The 26,113-nt window shown below is 50.6% G+C and overlaps 1 protein-coding gene across 2 annotated transcripts in view; it reads right to left on the reverse strand.

Moving 5' to 3' along the window:
- GALNT10 (polypeptide N-acetylgalactosaminyltransferase 10) overlaps positions 1–26,113 on the reverse strand; it is a 178,720-nt gene continuing 152,607 nt past the window's right edge. For both annotated transcript variants that reach the window (XM_016166984.2, XM_036224644.1), the window contains 6 exons: positions 25,207–25,324; positions 12,211–12,318; positions 7,426–7,647; positions 5,578–5,694; positions 4,546–4,695; positions 1–4,071 (listed from right to left, as the gene is read on the reverse strand). In XM_016166984.2, the coding sequence (XP_016022470.1) occupies positions 3,913–4,071; positions 4,546–4,695; positions 5,578–5,694; positions 7,426–7,647; positions 12,211–12,318; positions 25,207–25,324 (874 nt within the window). In that variant the 3' untranslated portion in view covers positions 1–3,912. The remainder of the gene's footprint in view (positions 4,072–4,545; positions 4,696–5,577; positions 5,695–7,425; positions 7,648–12,210; positions 12,319–25,206; positions 25,325–26,113) is intronic.

Here is a 26,113-nt window from a genome sequence, read left to right on the forward strand (position 1 = left end):
TTAGAGAAAGTCTGGAGGTTTACTCAACCACAATCACAATCACAATTGTACATGTAAGTCGGTTCTTCACAAAGGCTCACTCTTCCAGGCAGGAGAAGACAGGTTGGCGGTCTTGAGCTTTCTCTATGGAATCTCGGTCTGACTTCTCAAATAGTCCCTGCCTGTAGTCTCCGACCCGTCTTCAAGACCAAACAAAACAGGAAGCCGATCCTGCTGTCTTGTATGGCTGAGTCAAAGCCACTTTGGGAGAGAATGTTACGAGGATCTTGTGACTTGGAATGCAAGTGGCAGTGGGCCTTGGCTCAAGATCAAGTTTGAACTAAAATATAACTTGGATTTTCACAAAGGGCATCAGTTAAAAGCAGAAAAAAAAAAAAAAATCCAGAACAGAACTACACTCCTTGCCCCTCTCTCACATTTAGAAATCTTCAGAAGACATTAAAAATGCACCGCCTCATATGAATTATGAGATCATCCAATCTGTATAAAGTAAGAATCATTGAAGCAAGGGCTCCAGATGTCTCAGTTTCTACTGTAAAGTGCTTTGCCCCTCTTGTGAGACTCCCGAGAGTAGGAAAATGGAGATACACAGAAAGATGAAGCCATTTTCAAGGACATCACCTATTTCTTAAGAAGAAAAAGAAATCGACAGGTAAGAGGTTTGAAAAGTGAATATAATGTGGACTTTGGGAATGCATATGCCCCATCTTCAATAAGAACTGCTTTCTCCTCCGGACCTAATGTCACATCTACTGTCAGATCTCTTCTACAGATGTAGCCCCTTCTGCCTCTGAGCTATTTTTCCCTAACGGGGAGAACTGACAGTTCCTGGACTGTTTTAAAAGTTAAAAGCTCCGACTGGAAGCAGAAGGTGGGATGGCTTTTCACACATGTGCTTGCACGTGTAGCCACCTTCAAAGGCCTTGTACTCACAGTAAAGATGCTCTTTGTATGCTGAACTGTTTCTGGAGTCCCCCTTTGGAAAGGCTGCTGGTGGGTCACACAGTAATACTTTCTAGCCACTCCTTTGTTTTGTGACTCCATGCTCAGGATAAAGGTTTTACAGATAAAGGGGTTCACATTCTTACCCCTTACCCGGATGACAGCCTCTCCATGGGCTTCTGGCTGTTTTATTTGGGCATCAGCTGGGGGTGTGAGCAGGAACCTGAATCCTTGAGGCAGCTGGATTTCAAAGATGAGGCCAGAACAATGACTGGACAGTACTTACAATCAGCCAGTTGGTCAGCTAAGCAATGAACTTATCTCCTTCCATCTCTTATTACACACTTTGTCAACTGCCAGCACCTGCAGATGTGGGCTTAGCAATGACAGATGTCAGAGTGCTGAGCACCTGCCCGTTCCTTGCTGAGTGTGGGAAACCAGACTCAAAAGGAGACCCAAAAGATAAGAGAGGGGAAGGCTGAGGGCTGCTTGCTGTTGCCCCTGGTTTCCACACGAGTCCTGGTCACGTCGAGAATACCGTCACCCGCTTGGAGTGGGACCACCTGGAAATCCGGCCAGGGCTCTGTACTGTCTGGGGGCTGCAATGGGGGACTACAGGCATGGCTCCCAAACAGGGCCCTCTCCCAGGGGCTGCCCAGGCCCGTCTATACCAGACTAAATGAGCTGTCCAGCTACCCTTCTAATCTGGAGTGTTACTGACAAGAACGAGAACGGCCGGCCTCTGCCCTTGGTGGGCACCTCCATCTCAGGCCCTACTCTAGGCCCAACATCTCCTGCTTGAAATTGGACATTCACAAACACACACGCATCCAGTAGGAACCACGCACATCACCAAAAATGCCTCCCCCCTTATATTTGTCTAGCAAGGCACTAGGAAATGGTTCAAGTTTAGGGATTTGCTGTACATTTGCATTTTTTTTTCTTTTTAAAAGGCACGGTTTTTATTTTATTGATGCTGCATTGCTCTCCGATAATGAATCCTAACATGACTCTCCAAATAGCAACAGTCTTGTTAACCTAGATTCAGGAAGGGGCCTCATCTTTGGACTCCTTCCTGTCGAGGGCCACGTCTAAAGATCTAACACTCATTTGGAAAAGACTCTAGGGCTCGATAAGCAAGCTTTGCAAGCATGGGGGCCGCCTCTCCTGCAGACAGGTGGCCAGAGCAGGGGCTTGTGCGAGGGCAGAAGTGGAAGTGATGCTTTGCCAGCTGCATGCTTAATCAGGGGGGTCGCGGCTGGGAGTGCTCATCCCCCCAGATCACTGATGGCCTTGAGATCAGCCAGCATCTCAAAGGCAGATTTGTGGCTCTGTTCCCAGATTTATGTCTCAGCTATTTAATTGATAAATGACACAATCAAGAGACCCAACTCTAATTGGAATACTGATTTCAAGTATTTCCTGGGCTCGCTAATGGAAGCCATAGGTTGTAGAATGCGATTTCCATTTTAGAACCAGTGGGTGGCAGGCTGGTTACAGAAATGCTTCCTATTAGTTTGGGAGCCCTCTGGGAGTCTGACACATAATTAACAAAGCAAAAGGTAAACAGGCAGAACTGGCATGGAGCTGGGTATGCATCTGTTCCTGGGACATTAGGTTTTCTTCACTGCAGCTGGGATGATGGTGGGAGGTTGCAGGGCTTCTGGTCTGTGTTGAGGACCATGTCATACCCAGGCCTCTGGTAGGAGGTGATGGACCCAGTCCCCTACCTCCCCCAGATACCACCAGCGTGGGATTTCATAGATTGTCTCTAGGCTGGATGCTGCCTTGATTGTATTGTACCTGGTTGGCTCCTTTATACACAACGTTCTAGAAATCCATATTGGATGCTAGAATACCAGAATCCTATGCGGCATTCTAGTTCGTGATCAAATTATAGAGTTCTCTATTCTAGCATTCTGTATGAGAACTACAACCGTGATGAGGTCAGAGGCTAGGCATCTTGGCCATGGTCCACCCTGGAGGCCTCCAGACTTTGTGAGGTGAACACTGTATACCACTCTCGAGGCAGTTAATTGCCAGAAGAGAGAGAGAGCAAGCGAGAGCGAGAGAGCGCACGCGCACAAGAGAGAGCGTGAGCGAGCAAGCGAGAGAGAAAGAGAGAGACTAAAGCAATGGAAGCACTGATGGAAATTCAGCCAGAATTTCTAGTATGGAGATCTCCTACGAAGCCTTTTCCAAGGGCCCAAGGCCATCTGAAACACAGTCCTGAAAAGCTGCTGGCTGGGCTATCCTCATGCCTGGAGGGCCCTAACATGGGCATTTCAAGTAACCAGAGAGCGCGGGGAGACCTCCCGTATGTCCACAGCAACAAAGGACCATCTGAGGGTCCAGCTTCTGACCCTAGGCCTGGCAGCTGGCCAGTGTTCAATACTAAACACTCTGAGGGCCCCCAGTGTAGCCATCAGCTGCGTCACCTGGGGCTGCGACAGAGAACAGAAGCTGGACAGACTAAAACCAGTGACCCCGAGAAAGACTTCTTTCCTTCTCCTCTGCTGCAGTTGGGTGGCCATAGTACTAAAAGTGGCCCAAACAGGCGATTTTGCCTCTTTCTAAAGGACCATCACGTGTGAGCCATCTGAAGGCCAGGTGACTTTGTAGGACTCATTTTTGGGTGGCCTGTGGCTGCCCTGGCATTTCTCCTGCATATGCTCAAGGGAACATAATGACAAAGCTGGAAAGGCCCTCCTGGATTTCCATGATGCCATAAGGGGTCAGAGTGGTCTCTGCATTCTTGTGAGGGGTCAGCTTCCACGCTACCCCCACAACTTAGGCCTCAAGGACCAGGCAGGCACCTTGGTCCAGCGTTGAGAGCCCTCTTCGCCCCGAACAGGTTGGCCAGCACCTTTACACCATGGTGGCCATGGAAGCCCTGCCGCCCTCGGGAGAGGAAGTCTGCAGTAAGTGCCAGGGAGGACCCGGCCATGCCTGCCGAGGGGATGTGTGGGCTCAGTTCCTGTTGAATTTTTCCAAGACCGTTGAGTTGGTGTGTTCGAACAGCCACTGCTGGGTGGGAGAGGAGGGATCGCAGGCGTTCATGAAGATCCTGTGGTCGCTTTCACTGCAGTCCATGCAGCTGCTGCTGACCGGATGGTACAGCGTCCTGTCCTGTAAGACACGGAGAGGATCAGCCAGACAGCGCGGGGGATACGCGCACGCGCATGGACAGCAGCAGCGAGACGGGGCCCCGCCTCCCCTGCAGCCGCTGCGGCCATGTGCCTGAGGCACGCCCCCTGGAGTGCGGGCAGGCGTGAAGCGTGCCACCTCCAGGCCTGGGCCCTCATTGCTGCCTGTCTCCAGTCAGGTTCCATTGGTTCTCAAGGGTTTTTGCTTGTTTGTTTGTTTTTTAAATGGACTCCGTTGCCAATGTTTAAGATTCTAGATGTCACATAACAATTTGGATTTCTGGTTTCTCTTGAATTTTTGGAAAGTCAGGCATGGCAGGTTTGTGGAACACGTGCATGGCTGAGTGGGCACTGCGGGAAGGAGTGAGGTGTTATATCGCTTTCTTCCTTTTTTCCTTGGTTTTGGAAATCAATCGGGTTGCCCTGCCCGCCCCGCCCCTCCCATATCCCGCCTTACTTTGCGGTACTTCCACAGCTGGTTGCCCTTCATGCCGTGGCAGTCATAGAGGGTGACTGGGCTGGTGTGGGAGATGGCATCGAAGCAGAACTTCTTGGTGTGCTGGGGGTCGCCAGGCCGGATGTCCTCTCTCCAGGTGAAGGTGAACACCTGGACACACAGGAACATCGTGACAGGGATGGCAAAGCTAGGGGATTTGTTGTTGTTGTTGATTTTTGTAATTATGGAACATTTTAAATATACAGATCCAGAAAAAGAATATATTTACCAATTCTGTTCCCATCACCCAGCTTCAACGATTACCAATTCGTGCTGAATCTTGTTAGAACTCCACCCACACTCCTCCTTACTCTGAGTAAGTCCTAGCACATCATGGTCTTGGCCAAGGTAGGCTCACACTCTTCATTCTTCTGATAACATCTCTTGGGAATGATCCCTTGGGGACTCAGCCCCCTCTCCCCCATCCCGCTCCTTCAGGTGGGGCTGACCGTTCCCCGACCTCCGGAAGTGAGCAGGTGACCCAGGCCCAATCAGGCCCAATCAACCTAAGGACTGTCTTGCATCCACACCGTGACTGGCTCAGGAAAGCCAACATGTGAGAGCCCCGGGGCTTCCCAGAGCTGCTGGAAGGGACACACCTTCCCACTGCGGGGCTGGAAGCCTTTGCTGTGGGGGTCACACTTGCCACCACGTGGGAAGAGCCAGGTTACGAATGAAGCCACAGAGAGGAAAGCAGAGTTTAGACGCTGGAGAGATCCCAATGACATCATCTAGACTTTTCAGTGCCATGAGCCAATAACTCCTTTTGTTGAAGGCCAGTTGGACCATGTGTGTAACATCTGTAACCAACAGGCCAGGCTGAGGGTTTTATTGCAGTGTGAAGGATTTCCCTTTCCAAGGTGTTCGGGAAGCTTTCGTAAGTCATCCTCTGGGCCGACTTTTGTCACTTAGTGTTGGCCCAGGGCCCCTCCCTTTCAGCCCTGCAGGCCACCACAGAGAACCTGGCTGCTGGTCCCTGGGAGTGGCCCTTACCTGCATGTTGTTCCATGCGGCCTCTCCGCGGCCCCGGACACAGCTCTCCAGCCTCAGCAGGGAGCCCACGGCCCCGTGCTTTGTGTCTACACACAGTCCTGTGCCCACATTACGAATCTGGATGAGAAAGAGGGGAAGAGTGGACCAATGAGGCATCTCAAGGCACCCACTGGGGCCCTTGCGGGGGTGGAAGAAGGAGCCAAGGCAGAGACACCAGACAGGCTGAGCCCTGAACCTCCTAACGAGGCCTGCCCTGGCTGGCGGCAGTGCCTTGAGCACCTCGATAAAAGAATGCTCAGTCCACGGAGAGGAGCTCCGCTAAACCCTGCTTGTCCCAGAGCGTGCAGCGACTCAGGGTGGGTGGGGCCTGGAGGTGAGGGCTTGTTAAAAGGAGGACTCCCTGGCCCCACCCCCAGAGAATTTGATCCAAGAGGTCCAGGAATCAAATTTTAACCCCATTCCAGGTGATCCAGGGACCACGCCTTAAAAACTACCTTAGAAAGGACGTATGACATCTTTGCTGTAGAGTCTTGGACTCTGCTCCTTAGGGCAGATGAACGGCAAGATCCAAAGAACCACAGTGGTCTCGCGGGACGGGCGTGGCGTGCTGGGAAGAGCGCACACCTGGCTGCGAGGGCGAAGGGCTAGGCTGCTCTACGGTTAGCCAGCACTCACGACAGCGGGCCACTTTAAATTGGACTTTGTCACCTGCAACTGACTCTCATGCAACCTCTCCCTAAACCCCAATATATCCACGTATATGTGAGTGGGTCCTTTCAGCTTGGAGACCCAGGAGCCAGGAGGCAGAGACAGAGCGCTCCTTCCCCGGTAAGGCTGGCCGTCTGCCTCCCCCAGCAGGACCAGCTTCATGGGCGTGTGACACCGGTGGTCACCCAGGGCCACTAGTTCAGAAGGGCCTGTGTTTGGTTTACGGCTCTGCTGTAGCTGTCTTAAAATCTGGAATAATTTCATCTTGGAACCTGTAGGTAAATCTGATGGGACAACGGCGCGCCCCTGTGAGCAGAGGTGACACATGCCATGTCAGCACCCGCAGTTCCTTTCTGCAGCATTGCACGTGGCGTCTGCAAACCCCCCCCCCCCCCCGCAAGCACAGAATTCTGGGGGGCTCGTGTGTGGGAGTTCAGCCAGACTCAAAGCTTCAAAGCGAGTGTGCGGCGTCTATGGCTGAGTGAGGGTGCTGGGGTCTGAGAGGCCACGCTTTCCCACAGAACTCGCTTTGGCGGACTGGCACTCTAGGACACAGGGCGGACCGAGGAGCTCTGTCCCGTCCTTCCTTACATGTGCTGCTTTTCTGGACTAGCCAACCACCCCAGCGGCAGATGACTACACGGGAGGAAAGGGAAGCGGAGGATCACCCACGGTGCCCTTTCCTCCAGCTCTTCCTCACTCACCGGTGAGCCCCAGGTGGAGGGAGTTGGCGGAAAGCATGTGCTGTTTGTAAGTAAAACAAAACCAACTGAATTCGCTTCGTGCAGTGTCTCCACTGTCCGGTAAGAAACACACGCATGTTCAAGGTTTGAAACACAGACGGGGAAACTTCACCAATTCTGCACATCAGTTAAATGCCGCCCCGTGTGCATTTAAAATATGAAGATGAATGGTAAACTTTATGTTAACCACTTAAAGTTTTAATTTTTCTCTACTTAGATCATTAAATAGCAAATAAAAAAACCCCACAATGACAAGGCTAGATAGAGACCAGGAAAGAAAAGAAAAAATTTCACATTGTATACTTTTACCGGGACTTTTCCTATCTTGGAATTGGGGTTTCCATGTGCACTTCGCACTGGGTCCCAACTGTGTAGTCGGCCTGCCCTCCAGACTCACCTCTCCCCAAGCTGCGGCTGGGGGCTCCACGGGCGGGTAGAACTTGGGCAGGTCCCAGGCGATCTTGGTCATAAACCACTTGAAACTCTTGCAGTTCAGGGAGCTGCGGAGCTTTTTCTGGGCGGCGACGTCCCCAGCGGAGAGGTGGCGGTACTCTGGCCGGCGCTGGTAGATGTGCTCGGCGAACTCGTCCATCCACACTTCCGCCACCCGCTTCAGGTTCTGGAGGGCGACAGCCAGGGGCAAGGTCAGGGTCTCTGAGGGGCCGGAGCCAGGGCGCCAGGTGCAAAGGGTCCTGGAGGTTGAGGTCAACCTTTCTTGTTTTTTGATGTATCAATGACCCTAGCCCCACCATGGTTTGAAGCCTTCTGCGTGTCCATTTATTATTTGTGCGTGTTTTAAGGACTCTTCAAGTTATGGCTGAATAACAGATGGCTGTTGTTTTGCCTGTCCATTTTCCAGCCCCCTTTTCTAGTGAGAGCCTCCTACTGGTTATCCTTTCGGACAGCCTCTGCCTCACTATTACCTCATGCAGCATATAGCCCAGCCCATTTAATGGGAATACACACAGCTCTGGACACCGGGATTAGTCAGGAGTGAGCATGTGACCTCAGCCACGTTAATCAGAATCCATAGGCACTAGCCCTGGAATTTTTGCTGGAACTGTGGGAAGAACTGCTGTGTTTCTGTTTGGATTGCTGGGTAAGACTTGATGGGTAAGATACCAGCCTGGCAGCTGGGCCATATGGAAAGCCTGTCCAAGGCTGAAGTCAACCCAGAATGAAGCAGAGCTGAGAGCCAGACCGAGGAGCTCACTCCTCCTCCAGTGCCTGGATCCAGCCATGCCTGAAGCTAGCCCCACCTCAGGACTTTCCATTCACATGAGTCCGTAAATTCCCTTTCTGCTTAAACCAGTCTGAGCTGGGTTTCTGTCATTTTCAACTAAGATTGCTGATAACTTTTTTGAGGTGGGATACTTGTTGCTACTTTTATTGTGAAGCACAGGGTAATCAAAATGACAACTGCATTATTGGCAAGTAGGGGCGGCAAGTAACATCCTGTTTGTGAGCAGACTTGGGAGACAGAGGAAAAGTGAAGTCTCCTTTGTACCTGTGATGAAAACTCCCCATTCCATCTGCAGTGTAGACAGCACCTGCTGAGAACCTCTGACAGCTGGCACAGCGTCAGGGTTCTGGATAAGTTCCCGGCTCTGAAACATCTCCCATAACCCAGGGCTGTTGCCAGAAATCCCCCCACCCTCCACATTTGAGTCTCCAGGCCTTTTCTCTATCATAAACTCCCTCCCCCCACCCACTGCAATCCAAATGTTCTGAAGGGTAAAAGGGAGTCAGCTTGGGCTGTTATCAGTCATTCGCACCTCAGTGAAAATGGCTGCTCTAGAAACAGACGGTAAGGCAGAGGTCAGCAAATGTTTTCTGTAAAGGGCCAGACAGTAAATATTTTAGGTTTTGCAGACCATATGGTCTCAACTCTGATGATGTAGCTATAAAGCAGCCCCAGACACTACGTAAACGAATGGGCGTGGCTGTGTTCCAACAGAACTTTATAGACAATGAAATTTGATTTTCATGTGCAATGAAATATTCTTTTGATTCTCTTCCCAACTATTAAAAAAAAACTCAAAAAACAAAAAGCCATCCTTAGCTCATAGGCCACACAAAAACAGTCTGCTGACTCCTGAGTGAGGAGGAAGGAAGCCAAGAGGAGGAGGCCCCAGTACCAAAGACAGAATCACCAACTCCTCAATTTTGTTGGCTCTGAGTTTGGGATTAGGAAACTAAGGAACTTCCTTGTCGCTGCTTTGTTCTTCCTAAGTTGACAGTGGGTTAGAAAACGGCTCAGGACTAGCGTCATCCCCTCTGAGCCCCTGCATGGCACAGGCTGGGTTTAACTTAAAACGGCGCCCAGAGGAAGCTGAGGGCCTGCAGAGCCTGCTCGCCTGAGCACCCCTGGTTCCAGGGTGCGCACCCGGGTCCTTCGGTTCACTGTCTGCTCTGCCCGAGCCACAGGGATGAGGAACCACCGGAGTTTCCTCTCTCACCACAGGCAAGTGTGGCCAATCTGACCAAGGAAAAGTGCCGGAATTCGTCAGGGATATTCTTAAAAGATCAAATCACATAATATTTTAACTTTAGTTGATATTTAAATTACTATTTTAATGAATATTGCCTTTTCCAGACATGGCTTAATAAGTCATTTCTCCCAGATCTTGAACTTTTCATGTAGTCGACTGCTTGGACCGCAGTAAAGACTTTACATCTATTTCAATCACATCTCCCCTTGCTCGGGTCGTGAAAAGGACTCTGGGATTTTGGTGGGCTGTGTGTGCCTCTTGCCCCTCCTCCACACAGCTTCCGGGTTCTGGGTCCCAGTCTCGCTGAGGACCCCTGACCTCATGCTTGGATTAGAGAGGCTTGCCCGGATCCTTGGAGTTAGTCTCCAGTTTTCTTTGAGTGGGTTTCTGTTCCTGCTTCCTCTAAGCCCCTTTCCCAGAGGCAGAGACCAGAAGGATTTTAGCAAATTGAGTGAACCAATTGAGACTGGCTGCTTGTTCCCGTAGGCAGGCAAGATGGTGGCTGGCTTTTCCTTCCTGTATCGCTACTTCACCGCTCACGGGCTGCTTGTCCTTCTGGAGTCAGCACAACTTTAGTAAGATTTTGGTTTCCCTCTTCATCTGGGCATGGAGGATACCTCTCCTCAAATCTATCAAAATGATATTCTAGGAGATAATGCTCTAGGGGGATCTGGTTGTTAAAACACGGGGCAAACATTTAAAATGTGATCTGGAACTGAATGAGAGTAGTTAGATACTGTGACCAAAAGTCAGAGGAGCCTGAGTAAGGCATCTCAGGTCCTGCACACCTACGTGGGGTGCTGCTCGGATCGTTAACTGGCTTAAAGGCAGAGGAGACTAATTCGGCGAAAGAGATGTTAAAGTGTTTAAACACAGATAAGACATTAAAATAAATGTCCCAGTCTTGCTAATATTGATGGTGACATGAATACTGATAATAATACTGGCAGTCACTATTTAAGGGACAAATGCTCTGTCCCAGACACTGCTCAGACTTAAGTGGGCTTGAATTCTGGCTCTAGGTATTTAATGCCTCTATGGTTCACTCATCTCTAAAATGGGGATTAAAAACAAGGTGAGAGTTAAGTGAATAAGTACGTAAGATGCTCTGTAAGATGCCTACCTCACGGGAGTTACGTGTTCCTACAGTTAGCTATTAACCCATTGAATTTGCCTATGGTCCCATCAACAGGAGGTGGTAGTGTCTCTTTACCTGGCTGATCTTATAGGTGACAGCTCTGGATAGGGAACAGGAGTGGTCCTGTTCAGGGGTCAGAGATGTCCCGTGGTCCCACCGTCCCTAGTAGCTGGAACAGTCGGTCTTGGCTTACTGGGCGACTTTGCGCTCTTTCTCCACCTGGCACCTTTTCTGGGATTCCCCGCCTCTCCTCCCCCGGAACATTGGAGCTGTCCAAAGCCCAGACACCTGGTGCGGCTGTCGTTGCAACCTTCGACCACTAGAGGGCATTGCAGGCTCTCTTTTGTCTTACCGCCGGCCCCAAGGCCGGGTAGCAGGCCGTCTCTGGAGACGGCTCTGCATCCTCGGATGGAGCCCAGACAGACACACTGCTTCTTGGAGCCTCTCAGTCTTGTGACTGGCAGGACAGTGGCTCTTCCAGGATCCAGGGGCTACAAGCCTGCACGTCGTCGACTGTCAGGTGATGAGGGATGGACAGAGGAGGCTGTGTGGACTGATGCCAAACAGGCTTACAAGGAGGGCTCGGCCCGGGAGGGGTCTCTACTGGGTGGCAGGGATGGAATGGGGTGTCCTCAAGAGCAAAGCTGTGCAGATGACCTTTTCAGCTTCCCCTAAACCGCCTTGAGGCCCTATTTACTCTCTGGTGACACTCTCACCCCTTCAGGTTTCTTCCGTGATCACCTTCATTTTTTTCTCAAAACATTTACTATTTTAAAATTTCTTATTAAAGTTTGGTGAAATATCATTAATACAAAAAAGAAAAAGAAATCTCCCAAATCTCTGGCTAACAGATTTCCATTTGTAACCAGTGGCCAATTTAATTCAAGCAATGATTAATACGAACCATGTGAAGGCATGAAATAGTTCGACACACAGAATTTTTGGCAATAAAAGTGGGTGGGGGAGGGGAGAAGAGAAAGACGCTGGTGGCTATTAACCGCCCCTGTGCCAGGGACTTTTAAGCACCTCGGCTCAGGCTTTCCCAAACACGCCATTCTGCCTACGTTAAATTTATCTAACACGCGTCTTTAAAAGGCCCCTGGTCTAACTTTGCACGTGCTTTAGCTTTAACCTAATGTCCGTGAAATCACAAGTTTGCTACATTAATACATATTAATTTCCTAATCCACATTAATTTAAACACATGTAAATAAAAATGTTCCTATGTCTACCACCTCAAATCACTTTGTCTGTCACACTTTGGGACACTGTGTCATCTCTTAATTCTATGGCGATGCTAAGAGTTGGAAAAATTAGCCTCCTTTAAACAAAGGCAGAAACGCAGGCTCAGAGGAGTTCATCCACTCCCCCAAGGTCACAGAGCTAATAGGTGGGTAGGCAGGGCTTTAGCAAGTTCTTTCACATTGGGATTCCACCCGGAGAGTGGTGGGGGCACATCCTCACACCTAGAGATCACCTGGCCGGGGGTCCGGGATGCCTCTGCTCTGCTAAGCCAACCCCCTTCCCTTCTCTCAGGAAGCCGCCAGCTTACCCGGGCCAGGCTGACTCCAGCTGGGACCTTGTAGGGTACATACTTCCTGTAGATATGGCCCACCCTGGAGCAGGGGATGTCCTCCATGCGGCCCCCACACATCCAGACCTGCGGGTGAGAACGGAGAGAGAGGTTATTTCTGCCTCCAATCCACTGTCCCCACCTTGGTGCATGTATCGAAGCATCGGCCCCATTCGCAGAACTAGGAACAGAGGAAAACACAGTAATGATCATGGTGGTAACAACAGCTGACAGCACTGAGTGCTTACTCACTGCCAAACACTGTGCCACGAGCTTCACAGGCACGACTGCATTAAAGCCTTGTCACAGCAGGTAGTGCCAGAACCCAACTTTACAGATGAAGAAAATGAGGCTCAGAGAAGCCAAGAAGCCTGTCTGAAGTCACGGGCTGAGTAAGTGGTGGAGCCAGAATTTAAACTCGGTTTTAGTTGACTCCAGAGTCTGAACTCTAAACGCGGAGGATGCTTGCACTGCCGGGTTGAGAAGAATTCTAAGGTGGCGTCGGGGGCTCGGTGGGAAGGACCGGTTGATCACTTAGTGATGTCTGCCACAGGAACGAGGGGGGGTAGGTGTCGCACAGACTCTGTGTACTTGCTGACTGTGGCACTGGATTCTGGAGCTTCCTCCTGCATCTGCAAGCCCCTTGCTGGGTCGCCCTGAGCAGCGGCAGCAGCGGGCTTCCTGTCTGACCTTTCCGCAGTCTGGCCGCTAAGCCTCGCGGCTGGGGACCTGGTGTTTCTCCTTGTGTCTCCCTCCATCGCAAAGAGCTCCTGAGTTTGATTTCCTGGTCTGACAGCAACTGGGGAATTCTTAAAACGTACGATCAACACTGACTCACACCCACTGAAGCACTCAGTCTAAGTAGACCCCCCTCAGCAGTCCTGGGTTCAAATCCTGCCTTATCCGCTTACCAGCTTTGTGACTTTGTTCAAGGTACTGAACACCTCTGAGGCTCAGTTTCTTTATCTGTAAAGGATTGAATGAGGCTGGGTCTGGGTATGTAAAGTGCTTAGCACAAGACTTGGCGCACAGTCACAGCAGCGTTACACGCCACGATGATTAAATCATACATCTGGCTAATATGGATGGAGTTTCTGCTACATGCCAAACATTGTGCTGGGCACATACAGTGGTGAATAGGTCAGCCAAAGCCCCGATTCTCATGAAGGGGGGAGTGTGACGGCCAGCCTCCAAGACGCGCCCCCCTAATCCTCGCCTCCTGGTATTTGCACCCTTATGCAATTCACTCCCAAACGAGTCCCATGAGGACTGACCTGTGTAACCAGTAGGATACCGCAGAAATGATAATGCTTCTACCTTACTCCCTGGGATTACCTGCTTGGGGGCAGCCAGCTGCCGTGTTGTGAGGACACTCGAGCAGCCCTGTGGAGAGGCCCAGGTGGTGAGGAGCTGAGGCCTACTGCTAACAGTGCTAACTTGCCAGCCATGCGGACAAGCCATCTGAGAAGCAGATCCTCTGGCCCCAGTCGAGCCTTCGTATGACTGCAGCCCTGGCTGATACCCTGACGACCACCTTATGACAGACTCAGGCAGAACGATCCTGCTAAGCCCCTCCCAAGTCCCTGACCCACACAAACTTTGAGAGGATACCTGTCTATTACTGTTTTAAGATGCTATATTTTGGGGGTAAGTTTTCCCTGTGGCAGTAGGTAACAAATACAGGGAGACACTGTCAGATGGTGATATGTGCTATAAGGAAGCCAAAGTGAGGTCAGTGTACGGACGACTCAGTGTATGGATGTGTGTGTGGCCTGCTATGTCACCCACGCCCATCAGGGAAAGCCTCACTTCGAAGGGAACATTTGAGGTGAGACTTAAATGATGAGAAGGTAGAAGTAACATAAAGATTTGAGGAGTGAGAGAACAGGTGGGGAGAAGAGCAAGTGCAAAGGCCCTGGGGCAGGGCCAGGCTCGGCATAATCACTGAGCAAAGCCAGACAGAGGCCTGGGGCAGACGGAGGAGTGCCAGGAACGGAGGCCAGAGGGGTGAGTGGGGACAAGCATAAGGGTCTCCCAGGGCAGATCTTCACGGAGTCGTCACTGGGGGAGAAAACCGTAATCCCATTTCTCTTTCACGAAGATGACTCTGTCTGCGGAGTGCAGAAGGAAGGGTGTAGGCGTGTGAGGGGGAAGGCCTGGTGGCTCCTGCAGGTGTGAGGCCGCCATGGCGTTGGCTTGTGCTTCTCGGTTTCGGTCATGCTTTGTGGGGGGCTGTGGTGGTGGGACAGAGCTGGATCCAGGACATTATTATCAATCTCGTTATCACACGTCCTCACTGTGGAGTGAGTAGGAGCAGCGGGAACATCTACTCGCCAAGTCTGTGCAAAGGAGCCTTTTTTCAGTTTGAACTGCTCAGTGGGATCCTGGAGATCCGGTAATGTCTTGACTGATGCAGGGGCTCTAGAACGGCCACTCTTCTTTCTACTTCGTGCACTTGAGGGGCCTCAGCCCCCCAGGAGCCCCTGCCGGCCGCTCTCTCCATCCCATCCCAGACGTACTCTGTCCTGGGCTTCCTGCAAGGGGATATGTGTGTAGGGGGCTGCAATTAGTGGAAGTGCTGCCTGGAGAAATGCAATTATATTGTGATCTTGGGGGAGAAAAAAATCGAGCAAGTCAATAGAACAGAACATTGGTCTCAAGATAATGGGCTCCTGATGGTAGATTAATGTCAAGGCCAAGCCAAGAAGTTTATTTTCAAAGCAGGAGATATTGATCAGGCGCCAGGATCCCATAACAATAACTCTTCCTTTATACAAAGTGATTGATGTGGAAGTGATGCTTTTGTCTTGCAGATTCTGCCCAGAATGCTGCTGGGCTGCTCCTGCCTTCTGGGCAGGTGGAGCGGCACCGAGTAGGTTGGGGACACCTTACCCTGCTCTATTTTTGAATGTCTCCTGGGCAGTTGGCTAGGCTGGCATCCAGCTCTCTCGACTCCATATTAAACTCACATTAGCTAACAAGGCCGCGTCTCCAGCTCTGCCTGGCAAGGAACCTTCCTTAATGCAGACAGATTATCCATTTCCAAATCCTTCTCTTTGTTGTGACCTCAGGTTTCTCTGGCCCTGACCATGCTGGCCATCAGCCTGAAGGTTCCTGAGGGACCAGGGTGACCTTGATCTGCTGAGAGGTTCGAAGCATCCGAACGCTCTCAGATTCCTGGGTGGCCCAGAGCCCAGAGGAGTCCTTGCTTCAGATGATGGGTTAACTTCATGGCTTCCCTGCCCTGGACATGTTGCACTGACGGCTGACTCAGAATGTGAACTGCCTTCGGAGAGACAGACACCTGTTCAGAGAAAGCTGTTGCCAAGCCCTGAGTCCTCTGGGAGCAGATGAACGGCCTGAGAAGGGCCCCGTGCATGGCACACCCCTCTCCAGAACGCCCTCTGCCACCCAGAATGCATCTCGCACAGCAGCCATCACCTCCATGGTGTTTGCCGGTTATCTGGCAGGATCCCAAAGGTGGAGGGGGCTCTCTTTCCAAGGACATGATAAAGGCTGGAGGCACAGAATGATGTCACGACTTGTCCTGGGCTGGCGAGCCAGTCCTGGATCCCAGGTCCCATGGTTCTGGTCATGGTCCAGGTCATCTATCTGTGTACCTGTAGGGCCCTCCTCCTCTTCCGTTATAGCTGAGGCGGCAGCCACTCATGACCCATGGGGGTAATGAGCACACGCCACTCTCCAGCTTCAACGCCTCTTTGTACAGCTGTGTGAACTCACGCAAGGCATCCACCTGGGGATGACAGTCACTGCTACCTTGCAAGCCATTGAGATGGCAGGAGACGACCCGTAAAAGTGTTTAATTTGATGCCTGGCAATAGTGATCCTGATTAATATTAATCACTTCTATTTGCAAAAGGATGAGAAATGCCACCACCTTGAAATCATACAGTGTTTGCCCTGTGCCCCAACACCATCACGTTTTTTTATCTTATGGTCCAATTTCCCAAATGCAGAAACGGTGGTTCAGAGAGAGGAAGTAGTTTTTCCTGACTTGGTGGAAGAACCTGCAAATGACCAGGAGAATGACAGAGCCAGGTGGGGCGGGTGCAGTCGTGGAGCACTGCTTGGGGCCCAGCCCAAGGGTGTCCTCCTCTTCCCCAAGTAACAGGCTGGCGGAAGGGTCCAGCTGGTGGCAGAGAAGGGTGACCAGAACAGCCGGAATCGTGTTTGGCCGGGACCCCATGATATCTGGATAGAGGGGGCTACGGGCCACTGAGACGACATTTTCGCAGACCCTCTCTGCTTTCAGCTTTCTCGTTCCCTCCCTGCCCAGCCCCGTCCCAGCCCCCCCCCCCCCCCCACCCCGTGCCGGCTCTGGGAGCCCTGTTCCACCGCGAGCGTCCACACTGGAAGCGCCGTGCCGCTAGACGACTACAAATCTCACTGTAAAAGCTTGCTCCCCGTTCGTTTTCGTTGCTGCTTTGATTTATTTTATTAGCAACCTTCTTTTGTGTGATGACAGGTTTCATTACAGTGTCTATAAAGACAATTACTTGCTCTTATCTCCCAAACGGAGGAGGAAACAGATGAGTGGTGATGATACGCATTGGGGAGACACAAAGGGACCCGAAGACAGAGTGACGGAAGGGCTGGTCCCAAGCTGGAAACGAGAGCGGGCAGGGGCTGGGGCGAAACCTCCCTCAAGAAAATGGCTGCCTGGAACCAGGCAGGAGCGGGAAGGCCTCCTACCTGCCCGCGGCTGCCCGGAGGAGACAGTGGCAGGCTACGTCTTCTGTCACTGGCATCTCCGCTGAGGACCCCTGCGGAGCTCCAGCCCTATTCAGCTGCACTTTGGGGAGCTTAGATGATGGCAACTGCCGCCGGTTACTTTGCGTTATCTGTGTGCGCAGGAGGGACACGGGGGTGCAGTTATGAGCTCGGTTCTGGAGTTAGACAGAACTCGGGTCTAATCCAGGCTCCTAAGCAAGTTTCAGGGGTCTGAAAGCTTCCGTTTCCTCATCTGCCAAGTGGGACGGGTGACTGTGCCTACGTCCTAGGGCCGTGAGGAGGCTGGCATGCATGAGGTAATTCTGAAGCACAGGGGACTGGGAGCTATCCGAACGGTGTTACTTGGACACGTGGCAGCTGTCGCTACTGGTGGTGGGCACTGCACGTGCGCATGCCACGCGATTCCCTTCAGAAAATACGGACTGGCATTAGGGCCACATTCTCCAGAAGTTCCTATTATTCGGAATATATTAGTTTGTTTCACACAAGAAGATACTGTTTCAGAAAGTCTTACCAGCATGAAAGGACCTCAGTCACCAGTTTTGAATATTTATAACGGTTACTGGATGCAGTTGGTAAAAAGAGTAGGAAAAGACAATTTTACTTTTTTTAAAAACCATTTGAATTTACTTATATTATTTTATATGCTATGGCTTTAAACATATGTGTACCTAAATTAATAAATGAAATATCTGATCATTTCAACAATATCCTTAGATGTTTATTCAACTTGGCAAAAAAAAGGGGGGCAGTTGACTTACATTAAAGTTTTTTTTTAAATAAATGAACTTAGTAAAGTTGTAGGATATTTAGGTTTTGACTCATAATTGGAAATACAGTACGCTCACAGCCACCTGGAGAGGGAGGTACTATCATATTGTTACATGTGAGGAAACTGAGGCCCAGCGAGGGCCAGTGACCTCCCCCAGAGTTCCTTGACTCACAAATGGCAGAGCTCAGAGTGGATTTGGGTTTGGGCCCCCAGAATTAGGCAGATCTGAGGCCCCCAGGGAGACGACGCCTTCCTGGTTTAATCTCCACAGCCTGGGCCTGACCCTACCATGGTCCTCCACGGAGAGCCTTGTCAGCACACGTATCGCCTGCAGAACAAAGCGCTCGCCCTTGGGGTGCAGCCACAGTCCTCGGTCACCTGTTCCGGTCACCACAGACCCTTCCCACAGCCCCCGGGAACCAGCTGCAGTCCACTCACTTTTCTCCATTGGGCACATATTTTCTTCCCATGAACAATGCAGTCCATACAAACATTCATTCATTCACTCATTCGTTCAGTCGCGCATGGCCTAGTCATTGGTCAGCCTTGCTCTAAAACACAGTTGGAAGAAATGGAGAAGAAACTAGATGCCAAGGAGCCTTAAAAGCTCGGTGAAGGTGTCAGGACCCGCTGGCCGACCTGCCGACAACCTACTCCGTCCTTCCACACTCGAGCCTGAGGGTCCTCTCTGCACAGGATTCCACCGATTATGTGCAGCCATGATTTCCAACCTTGAGAGAGCATCGGAATCACCCAGAGTGTTTTAAGCACTGTTAAGACTCAGACCACTGGGTCCCGCCCCTAGCATTTCCGACTCAGTAGGTCTGCAGTGGGGCCTTGAGAACCTGCATTTCTATTAAGTTCCCAGGTGCTGCCGCCACTGCTGGTCTGGGGGCTGCACTTTAAGAACCAGTGCGCACTGGGGTAGCGACAACTCCTTTCAGGATAATGGCGCCTGCCAAGCTGCACGGTCTCCAGACTCCCCTGTGCGTTTGGGGTTATTAGTGCCCCTGTGGATGAGGAGATAAAGGTTTAGTGAAACGGGCAGGCGAGCTGTCCAACGTCTCACTGAGAGTTTGTTCCAGAGCTGGGCCTGGTGCCAAGGTCTCTGGCCTCTGTCCTGCTGGCCTCAAAGCCCCTTCCAGTCCTATCCGCCTGCAACTGCAGCCTGACCACATGGCCACAACACCACCAACATGAACAGCTACCACGTACTGATCATCTGTTATGTGCCAGGCACCGAGCTAAGGTTTTAACAGTTTGACTAACATTATGCTCATGCCTACATTATGTGATAGGGATTATTCTAGCCCCATTTTATACCTAGAGAGATTAAGTCACTCTCCCAAGGTCACACAGCAACTAGGCTGTACCCGAACTCACTTGGTTTGATTCTGAATCTCATATACTTAATTCCATGCTGTTCTGACACGAGGGTTCTGATCAGAACGCTACTGCTTACTAAGCGCCTCCTCTTTGCCTGGATGCAGGCCAAATAAATGTTTTATCCCATTTAATTCTTACAACAAACCTCTGAAGAAGTTACTATTGACATTTTTAGTGACAAAAGACTGAGGCATGACGAGACAGGTGTGCGCTAGTTAGGGAGTGAGGTGGGACTGGCGACCCTCAGGCCTTTGAGCCCTCTTCCTGGGGAACAGTGGGACAGGCAGGCTCCCACCGACAGAGACACTCACAGAATTTCAAACGGTTTGTTGAGAGTCATGAGCAGAATGCCTCCCCTGTTCCCGGCAGACGGCTCTTGGAAAGTCTGGGCACATGTGGCCGGGAGGAAAATGCTGCATGCAGCAGAGCTGGTTCCCAGCATCCTTGGATAACCCAGAAAAGGAAGGCACACCAGGTTCTCGGCAGCGACACTGGCTGGTCTGAGTCTGAGGAGGCTGGGGGCTGGTGAACGGGGAGGAGAAAGGCAGTCATCCATGCAGATACGTGGATGATGGCCCTGGACCACCCTCTGCCCCTTGGACTGGCCTTTAGAAATCACTTCTTCCTCCTGTGTGGCAATTTAACCCCCCTTGGGGCTGGTCCTGACTTCTGGGCCACACCTATAATAACGGCCCCTCTCTAGGCTGGGCCGGCCTTTTCTCCACTCCTCCCACCAGGTGGAGGGATATGAGCACTGAGGTTAGAGTCAGGACATCTGGGGTTTGGTCCTGGCTCTGCCTCTTTCTAGCTGAGGGACCCTGTCGCACTCACCTAGCCACGAAGGGCATCAGATCACAATATCACCCTTGACAGATTCTGGGGTGCATCCTACTTTCTTTCACACACCTGATTTCACTTAAGCCTCCTGAACTTTTATAAAAGGAAAATCTGCAAGTTTTCTTTTTTAAAATCTGCCCAAGGAGGTCTGGGACCCGGAAGGCTTTCGGTACTGATAGCATGTCAAACAACGCAAACCCCACTCCCTCTGAGGCCTCGTGCCTCTACTCGGATGTCATGCGCTTCCCTCTGGGGTGGAACCTGGCTCGCCCTTGCCTCCTCACGTGGCTTCCCATCACCACCTTGCTCTCACAAGCCTGCCCACGGCACCCTCAGACCATCTCTGTGTCTCTGAGGACGGTGGCCCACGCCTCTGCCTCGTGGAGCCGATCTGGCAGAGATGCACTCGGGGGGCTCGGTCCCTCCCAGACTCTTTTCTCTGCAGGCCTGCCTGGCTTGGAGTCTTAGCCCTGAACTTGCAAATGGCCCAAAGTATTGGGATATACAAGGGTGGGTCTGGAGGGCTTAAAAAACCAACATTTTCCCTTCTTCTTAGTTAAAAAAAAAGCTTAATTTTTTTTTAGTACAGAAGTGATATGTACTCATGATGAACACATTCAATGTTACAATAACCCATTAGTAGAAAGGGAGAGCCGCACATCATAGCTTAGCTTCTGCAACCTTAAACACAATCGGAATACTAACGTCGGCCTGCAGTTGGCAAAATCATCTACCACGATGAGTACCACGCAGGGTGTCAGTTGCTTGCCCTCATGACCGCGTGGCTGACTGGGAGCTGTGGCTTGCTGCCGCCGCCCAGCATCGCAGGACAGTACTGTACGGCCTACCACTAGCCCGGGGAAAGGTCAAAATTCAAAATTTAAAGTACGGTTTTTACTGAATGCTTGTTTTCCTATGATCTTAAAAGTTGATCCACCGTAAGTCATTGTCTGTATAATATTCCATTGTTGGGAAGTACTCTAACTTATTCATCCCCTGAGGACATACATGTAGGTCATTTTTAATCGTCCCCTGTTGGATGTAACGCTTCAATAAACATTCTACCTAAATCTTTGCTCATCTATGCGGCCGTCTCTTGGATAAACTCCTGGGCATGGATTTTGGGTCAAAGAAGGTGCTTGCTGTGAAATGTAACAGATTTTGCCAAACAGCTATTAACAAAAGAGAGATCTCCTTACATTGCCCCGAAGCCCACATCTTTCTTATGCTAGTTCAGCCATATTGTCCTGTGGATTCTTCCTCTGTCCTGAATCTCAGAGTTGAAGATATCCTAACCCGGCCTCCTGGGGACACTGTGCAGTCCCCTCTCTGGGGCCACCTCTGATCCAAACCACCGTGCACCTGTGTAAGTCAAAGGGCTTTCCCCATAGCATATTATCTAATCCTATTTCATTGGGTAAAAAGGAAAAATACATTAGCTCTGTCTGACAAGTGAGGGCCTGAGAGGTCAAGTGATTGGTCCAAGGCCCCCAGATGCATGGGGAGCAGAGAGGAGAAGCCAGGGTCCTGCCCTCTCACCAAGTACCTTTCCCAACATACTACCATTACTCCAAAATGGTGACGTAAGCCTGGGAAGGGTAGGGCAAAGGAAGTTTTATCAGATAGGACGTAATGCCACTAACAGTTATTTTAAACAGCTATTATGGGCCAGACGCTGGAGTACAGAGCTAGGACAAGACCCAGCCCCTGCTCCTGGGAAGCTCAGAGTCCAGTGGGGAAGATGGACCAGCCCTTGGATCACGTAACAGGAGGTATTCGAAGCCATGCTAGGAGCGAGGCTGGGTGGCCTCTAATCAGCACAGGGAGTTCAGGTGAGGCTGAGAGGATGCTATCCGTCTGAGTTAAGCCTGGAAGGATAAGTGTGGGTTTGCCATTTCAGGAAGGCATTTCAGGAAGAGTGAACAGTGTGTGCCTCCAAAGAGGGCCTGGCATGTGAGCCTGGGGCTTGTGAGCAGCTCTGCATGGCTGTGGTTTGCCATGTCCCACACCCATTCCCCCTTCTGGATACAGTGCCTAGACTATCCTTTGGGGAACCGCCCATGCCCATCTTCCTCGTTCCAGGATGGACATGTGACTGGAGTTGGCCAATGAGACTAACTCGGGGACTTCTACAGGAGGACGAAGGATAGAAACCCTCTTTCCAATGGGCTGCTGGATATTTCTGCAGATGGAAAGCTTCCCACATGAAAGCAAAACCAAGAGACTGAGAAAGACAGAGGCTAGATAAAATGGGTTAGTCTTTGGATCCAGCCAGGCCTAAAGGGTCTACCTTGGAATTTCAGTTGTGTGGGCCAGTCGAGTCTGATTTTTTGCTTAAATCAGGTTGCCTAGGACTTTGGTCACCTGTAACCAAGAGTCCAGACTAATGCGATGGGATAAGAGGACAGCGGGAGGGCAGAGGTATGAGCAGGTATCAGCGCATGGAGGTAGGTGCAGGCCGGCCTATGGAGTTAAAGATTTATCCTACCACTAGAACTGGGAAGATTCTAACCATCAAGCAGGACAACTTCGATAGTGTGACTGTGCCTTCTAGAACAGAATCTCTGCTGGCTAAGAGAGAAAGAGAGAATGAGAAAGAGGGGGGAAAAAAAAGAGGTGATGACTCTTCTAGAAATTTCAGAGCCTTTAGAACATCTTTTCTCAGGTTTTCCCATCAGGATAGATAGCCTAGTCTGGAATTGGAGCCAAATTATTAATCCATCAGTCCTGATGGCACGTATCAATTTATCTTAATTTATGAAAATACACTCAGCCTTTCAGATCAGTTTCTCTTCTCCATCACCAAGAAAAAAAGGGATCTTAGCAGAGAGAAATCGGAGGGGATGTGGCCCCTCGTAAATGCTCCACGCTCTGTCTGAAGTAGAACCCCTGGCATTTCAGGGGGGCGTCGCCAGCAGGCGGACGGGCTGTCCTGTCCCCTCAGCACCGTGGCAGGCCGTCCAGGAAGGCCTGAGAGCCAGTGTCCTGGCAGATGGGCTGTCACAGGCTCCGGGAACATATGCTCCCAAAGCCAGGAGAGAGGAAGCTAAGGGAGAAAAGTCTTCCTTCCAGACCCGGGAGCCTCCTCATTACACGGTCTCCTCTCCCCTCAAGAGTGAAGGACATAATTAGATCAGATGGAAAGAGGAGCCATCCTCCTTCCCCCTCCCACACAAGGGACTTCTAAGATGGCTTTATTACTGAGTCTTTTGTAAATAAACTGTGTGGAGAAAAAATGCCATTTGTAGTGCCGTAATTGCCTGATGAGCATCATTAGATGGGTCTTTGAAATACACAAAATGAAATCATTTTGGGTTTAGAAATTCCTTTGTGTAAATCTTTCTCCACTTGCTACTCTCCGCAAAGCGAGTTTCTGAAAGGGTACATCTTGACCAAGGAGGCTGGTTCTGGCCAATGACACACTTGCTTTGAGTATTCAACCAACAAATAAACATTTATTAACTGTCTTCTCTGTATCAGACCATCCTTCTGACGCTTGGGATAGGACAGGAAATAAAACTCACAAAGACCCCTACCCTATTGAAATTTATATTCCGGTGAGAACTCAGGACACAGATATGACCATTTCTGGGAACAAACTTGGCAGGAAATTTTATAAATCAAGTTTGTTTTATTGATGATCGGGGAACTATTAAGTAAAAACATCTGATTCCTTGTGTGTGATTTCACTGCACCCATAAAGATGTGACATTTGGAAAACCAGATTGCATGGGCCGGGGATACTAAATAAATGATATACGCCATCACTCACCAAACCTGTACCTATGGCAGACATCACTAATTAATCACCACTCTTTCTGATAAGCTTGGATACAGCCTCAGAATACATATTAACACAGGAGTGGGGCAGCCCCTATCAATGGATCGGAGTTGTCTGCTATTTTTGACTTAGACTGTTATTAATTTGCTTCACTGAAAGGCTGCAGAATATTCCCGTAAATTAAGAATAATACCAGGAGGAGGCAAAAACTGATGACATGAGGGACTGCAACCAATTTCTCCAGCTAGTTTTCCTCTCAAGTGCTCTTCTCTCATCCCTGCTGAAGCCTAGAAAACACGGTAGGACAGAGCCTGGGCTTTGCAGTCAGACAGACCGGGGCTCAGGTCCTGCTTCTGTTACTTCCTACAGTGTGGGACCTTGGTTCTAGCCCCACCTGCCTCTCTGCAAAATGGGTATAATAATGATGCCACCCTCCTAGGGTTGCTGTGGGATTAAATAAGCTAACACGTGTTTGGCACAGGGTTCTGCTGGCTCTGACCAGGGACAAAATCCAGCCGCGGCACACCAGAGTGGACACACGGTGGTTCGGAGCTGGCATCTGCTCTGACTTGGTGGTGCGTGTGTCACCAGAGTTAAATATTTTGAATATCACTCCTGGATGTTCAAATTAGTTTTACTTAGGGGGCTGGCCCCTTATGGGAGACAACTTCAGAACTCTGGAGGTAAAAGAGATGCGGAATGCTTTTTAAAACAATATGTTCCAATAGAATAGTAGGTGGTGGTTTTCTTGCTACTCAAGAATTTATGTCCCCCAGTGCTGACCTGCTCAACCAGTACTACACAGAATGACAGTAACGATGTCGATAATGCAAATTATCTTTTGAGATACTTACTAAGAAGCACCTAACAAGCATGGTCCTATTTAATCCTCTCAACAACCCTGTGAGGATCAAAGTATCGTCAAACCCATCTTATATAACAGGAAACTGAGTCTCAGTGAGGTGAGGGCTCCTTGTCCAAGCTCACACAGCTGGTAGGAAGTGACAGAGCTAGGATCTGACCTAGGCAATCTGACCCCGGCACTGAAGTCCCGTGTGTGACACTGGTCTTTTGCATGAAAGTTGATGCTTGACTCAGAGTTGTGCATTCACAGGGCTTGGGCCTGTAACAGCACTGCTGGTCGACCCTTGTGGGCTGGGGATATAGCTTCCCAGAGGTTCTGAGGATGTGAGAAGTAAGCCGTGGCTGACCACAAGGGTACAGGACAGGCTCACATGCCTCACAGGGACCTGTTCTTCACCTGCGATCAACACAGGATTCCACAGATAAAGGGAGAATGTGACTTCTTCACCTCAGTTACGCCGGGGCTGCAGAACCTGAGCCTTTATCTTCCCAGGCTCAGACAGACACTAGGCAGGCAGCCGGCCAGGACAGGCACCAAGGGGGCTGAGCCAAGGAGAAGGGGGCTTCCGGAGAGCTGGCTCACCTTGAATGAGATTTCATACTGCTCCCCTCCCCAGATCTCCAGGCCTGGGTCGTACCCGCCCAGCTCCCAGAACCACTTCCGATCCACAGCGAACAGTCCACCGGCCATCACAGGAGACCTGTCAGGGAAGAAGAGCGTGGTGTGAGGACGTGGACCTAACGGCCACATGCTCTGAGTGCCCTCTGACACTGCTGGTCCCCGGGATGGTGTTCCTCGCTGCTCCGTGAACAGAGCCCATTTGTCTAACAGGGAATCCAAGGCCCTTCCACGTGAGGGCCCAGGCTTTCTTCTTCCTTGCCTACACTTCATTCATAAATGCAACATTTTAGTCAAATGGACCCAAAGTTCCTTTACATGGTTAACACCAAAGAATACTTGTGAAATGAAATCACAGTACTTTTTCCCCATAGGGTAGGCCTTTCACTAGTCAAATGGTCCTTATCAGGTCTTTCCAAGCCTGTCCAGGCTGTAGCATGTTTTAGATGAAAAAACATACAGCTTCCTGGGCCCTACCCCAGACCTGTGAAACAACCTCAGGGGATGGAGCCTGTGTTTTCAGACACGCTCTTCAGAGGATTCACAGTCAGCAAAGACATTTATTCTGCTGAGTTTATGGAAGAAGCTGCAGTCTCTGACCTTCCAGTTAAACTGGGCTAAGATGAACTCCACACGCTCATTCTCTTGTTAGTTTATTCACTGAGTGCCAGCTGGGAAGCAGAAGCTGGGAGAATACGGAGGCAAATCAGAGTTGCACTGGGACTTCAGGGGGTACCAGTGTGGTGGGCAGCCACCTCAGGACAGAGGGATCCAGAGACAGGTGGGGTGTGCTAAGGGCCTCTGGGAGGTGCAGACTGCACTATAGGAGCCTGAAAGGAGGGAGCGTCTGCCTCCAGGTTTTGGGGGTGAG

The sequence above is a fragment of the Rousettus aegyptiacus genome, unplaced genomic scaffold (assembly GCF_014176215.1).
Source record: "Rousettus aegyptiacus isolate mRouAeg1 unplaced genomic scaffold, mRouAeg1.p scaffold_m13_p_7, whole genome shotgun sequence".
In the NCBI taxonomy this organism is placed as follows: domain Eukaryota; kingdom Metazoa; phylum Chordata; class Mammalia; order Chiroptera; family Pteropodidae; genus Rousettus; species Rousettus aegyptiacus.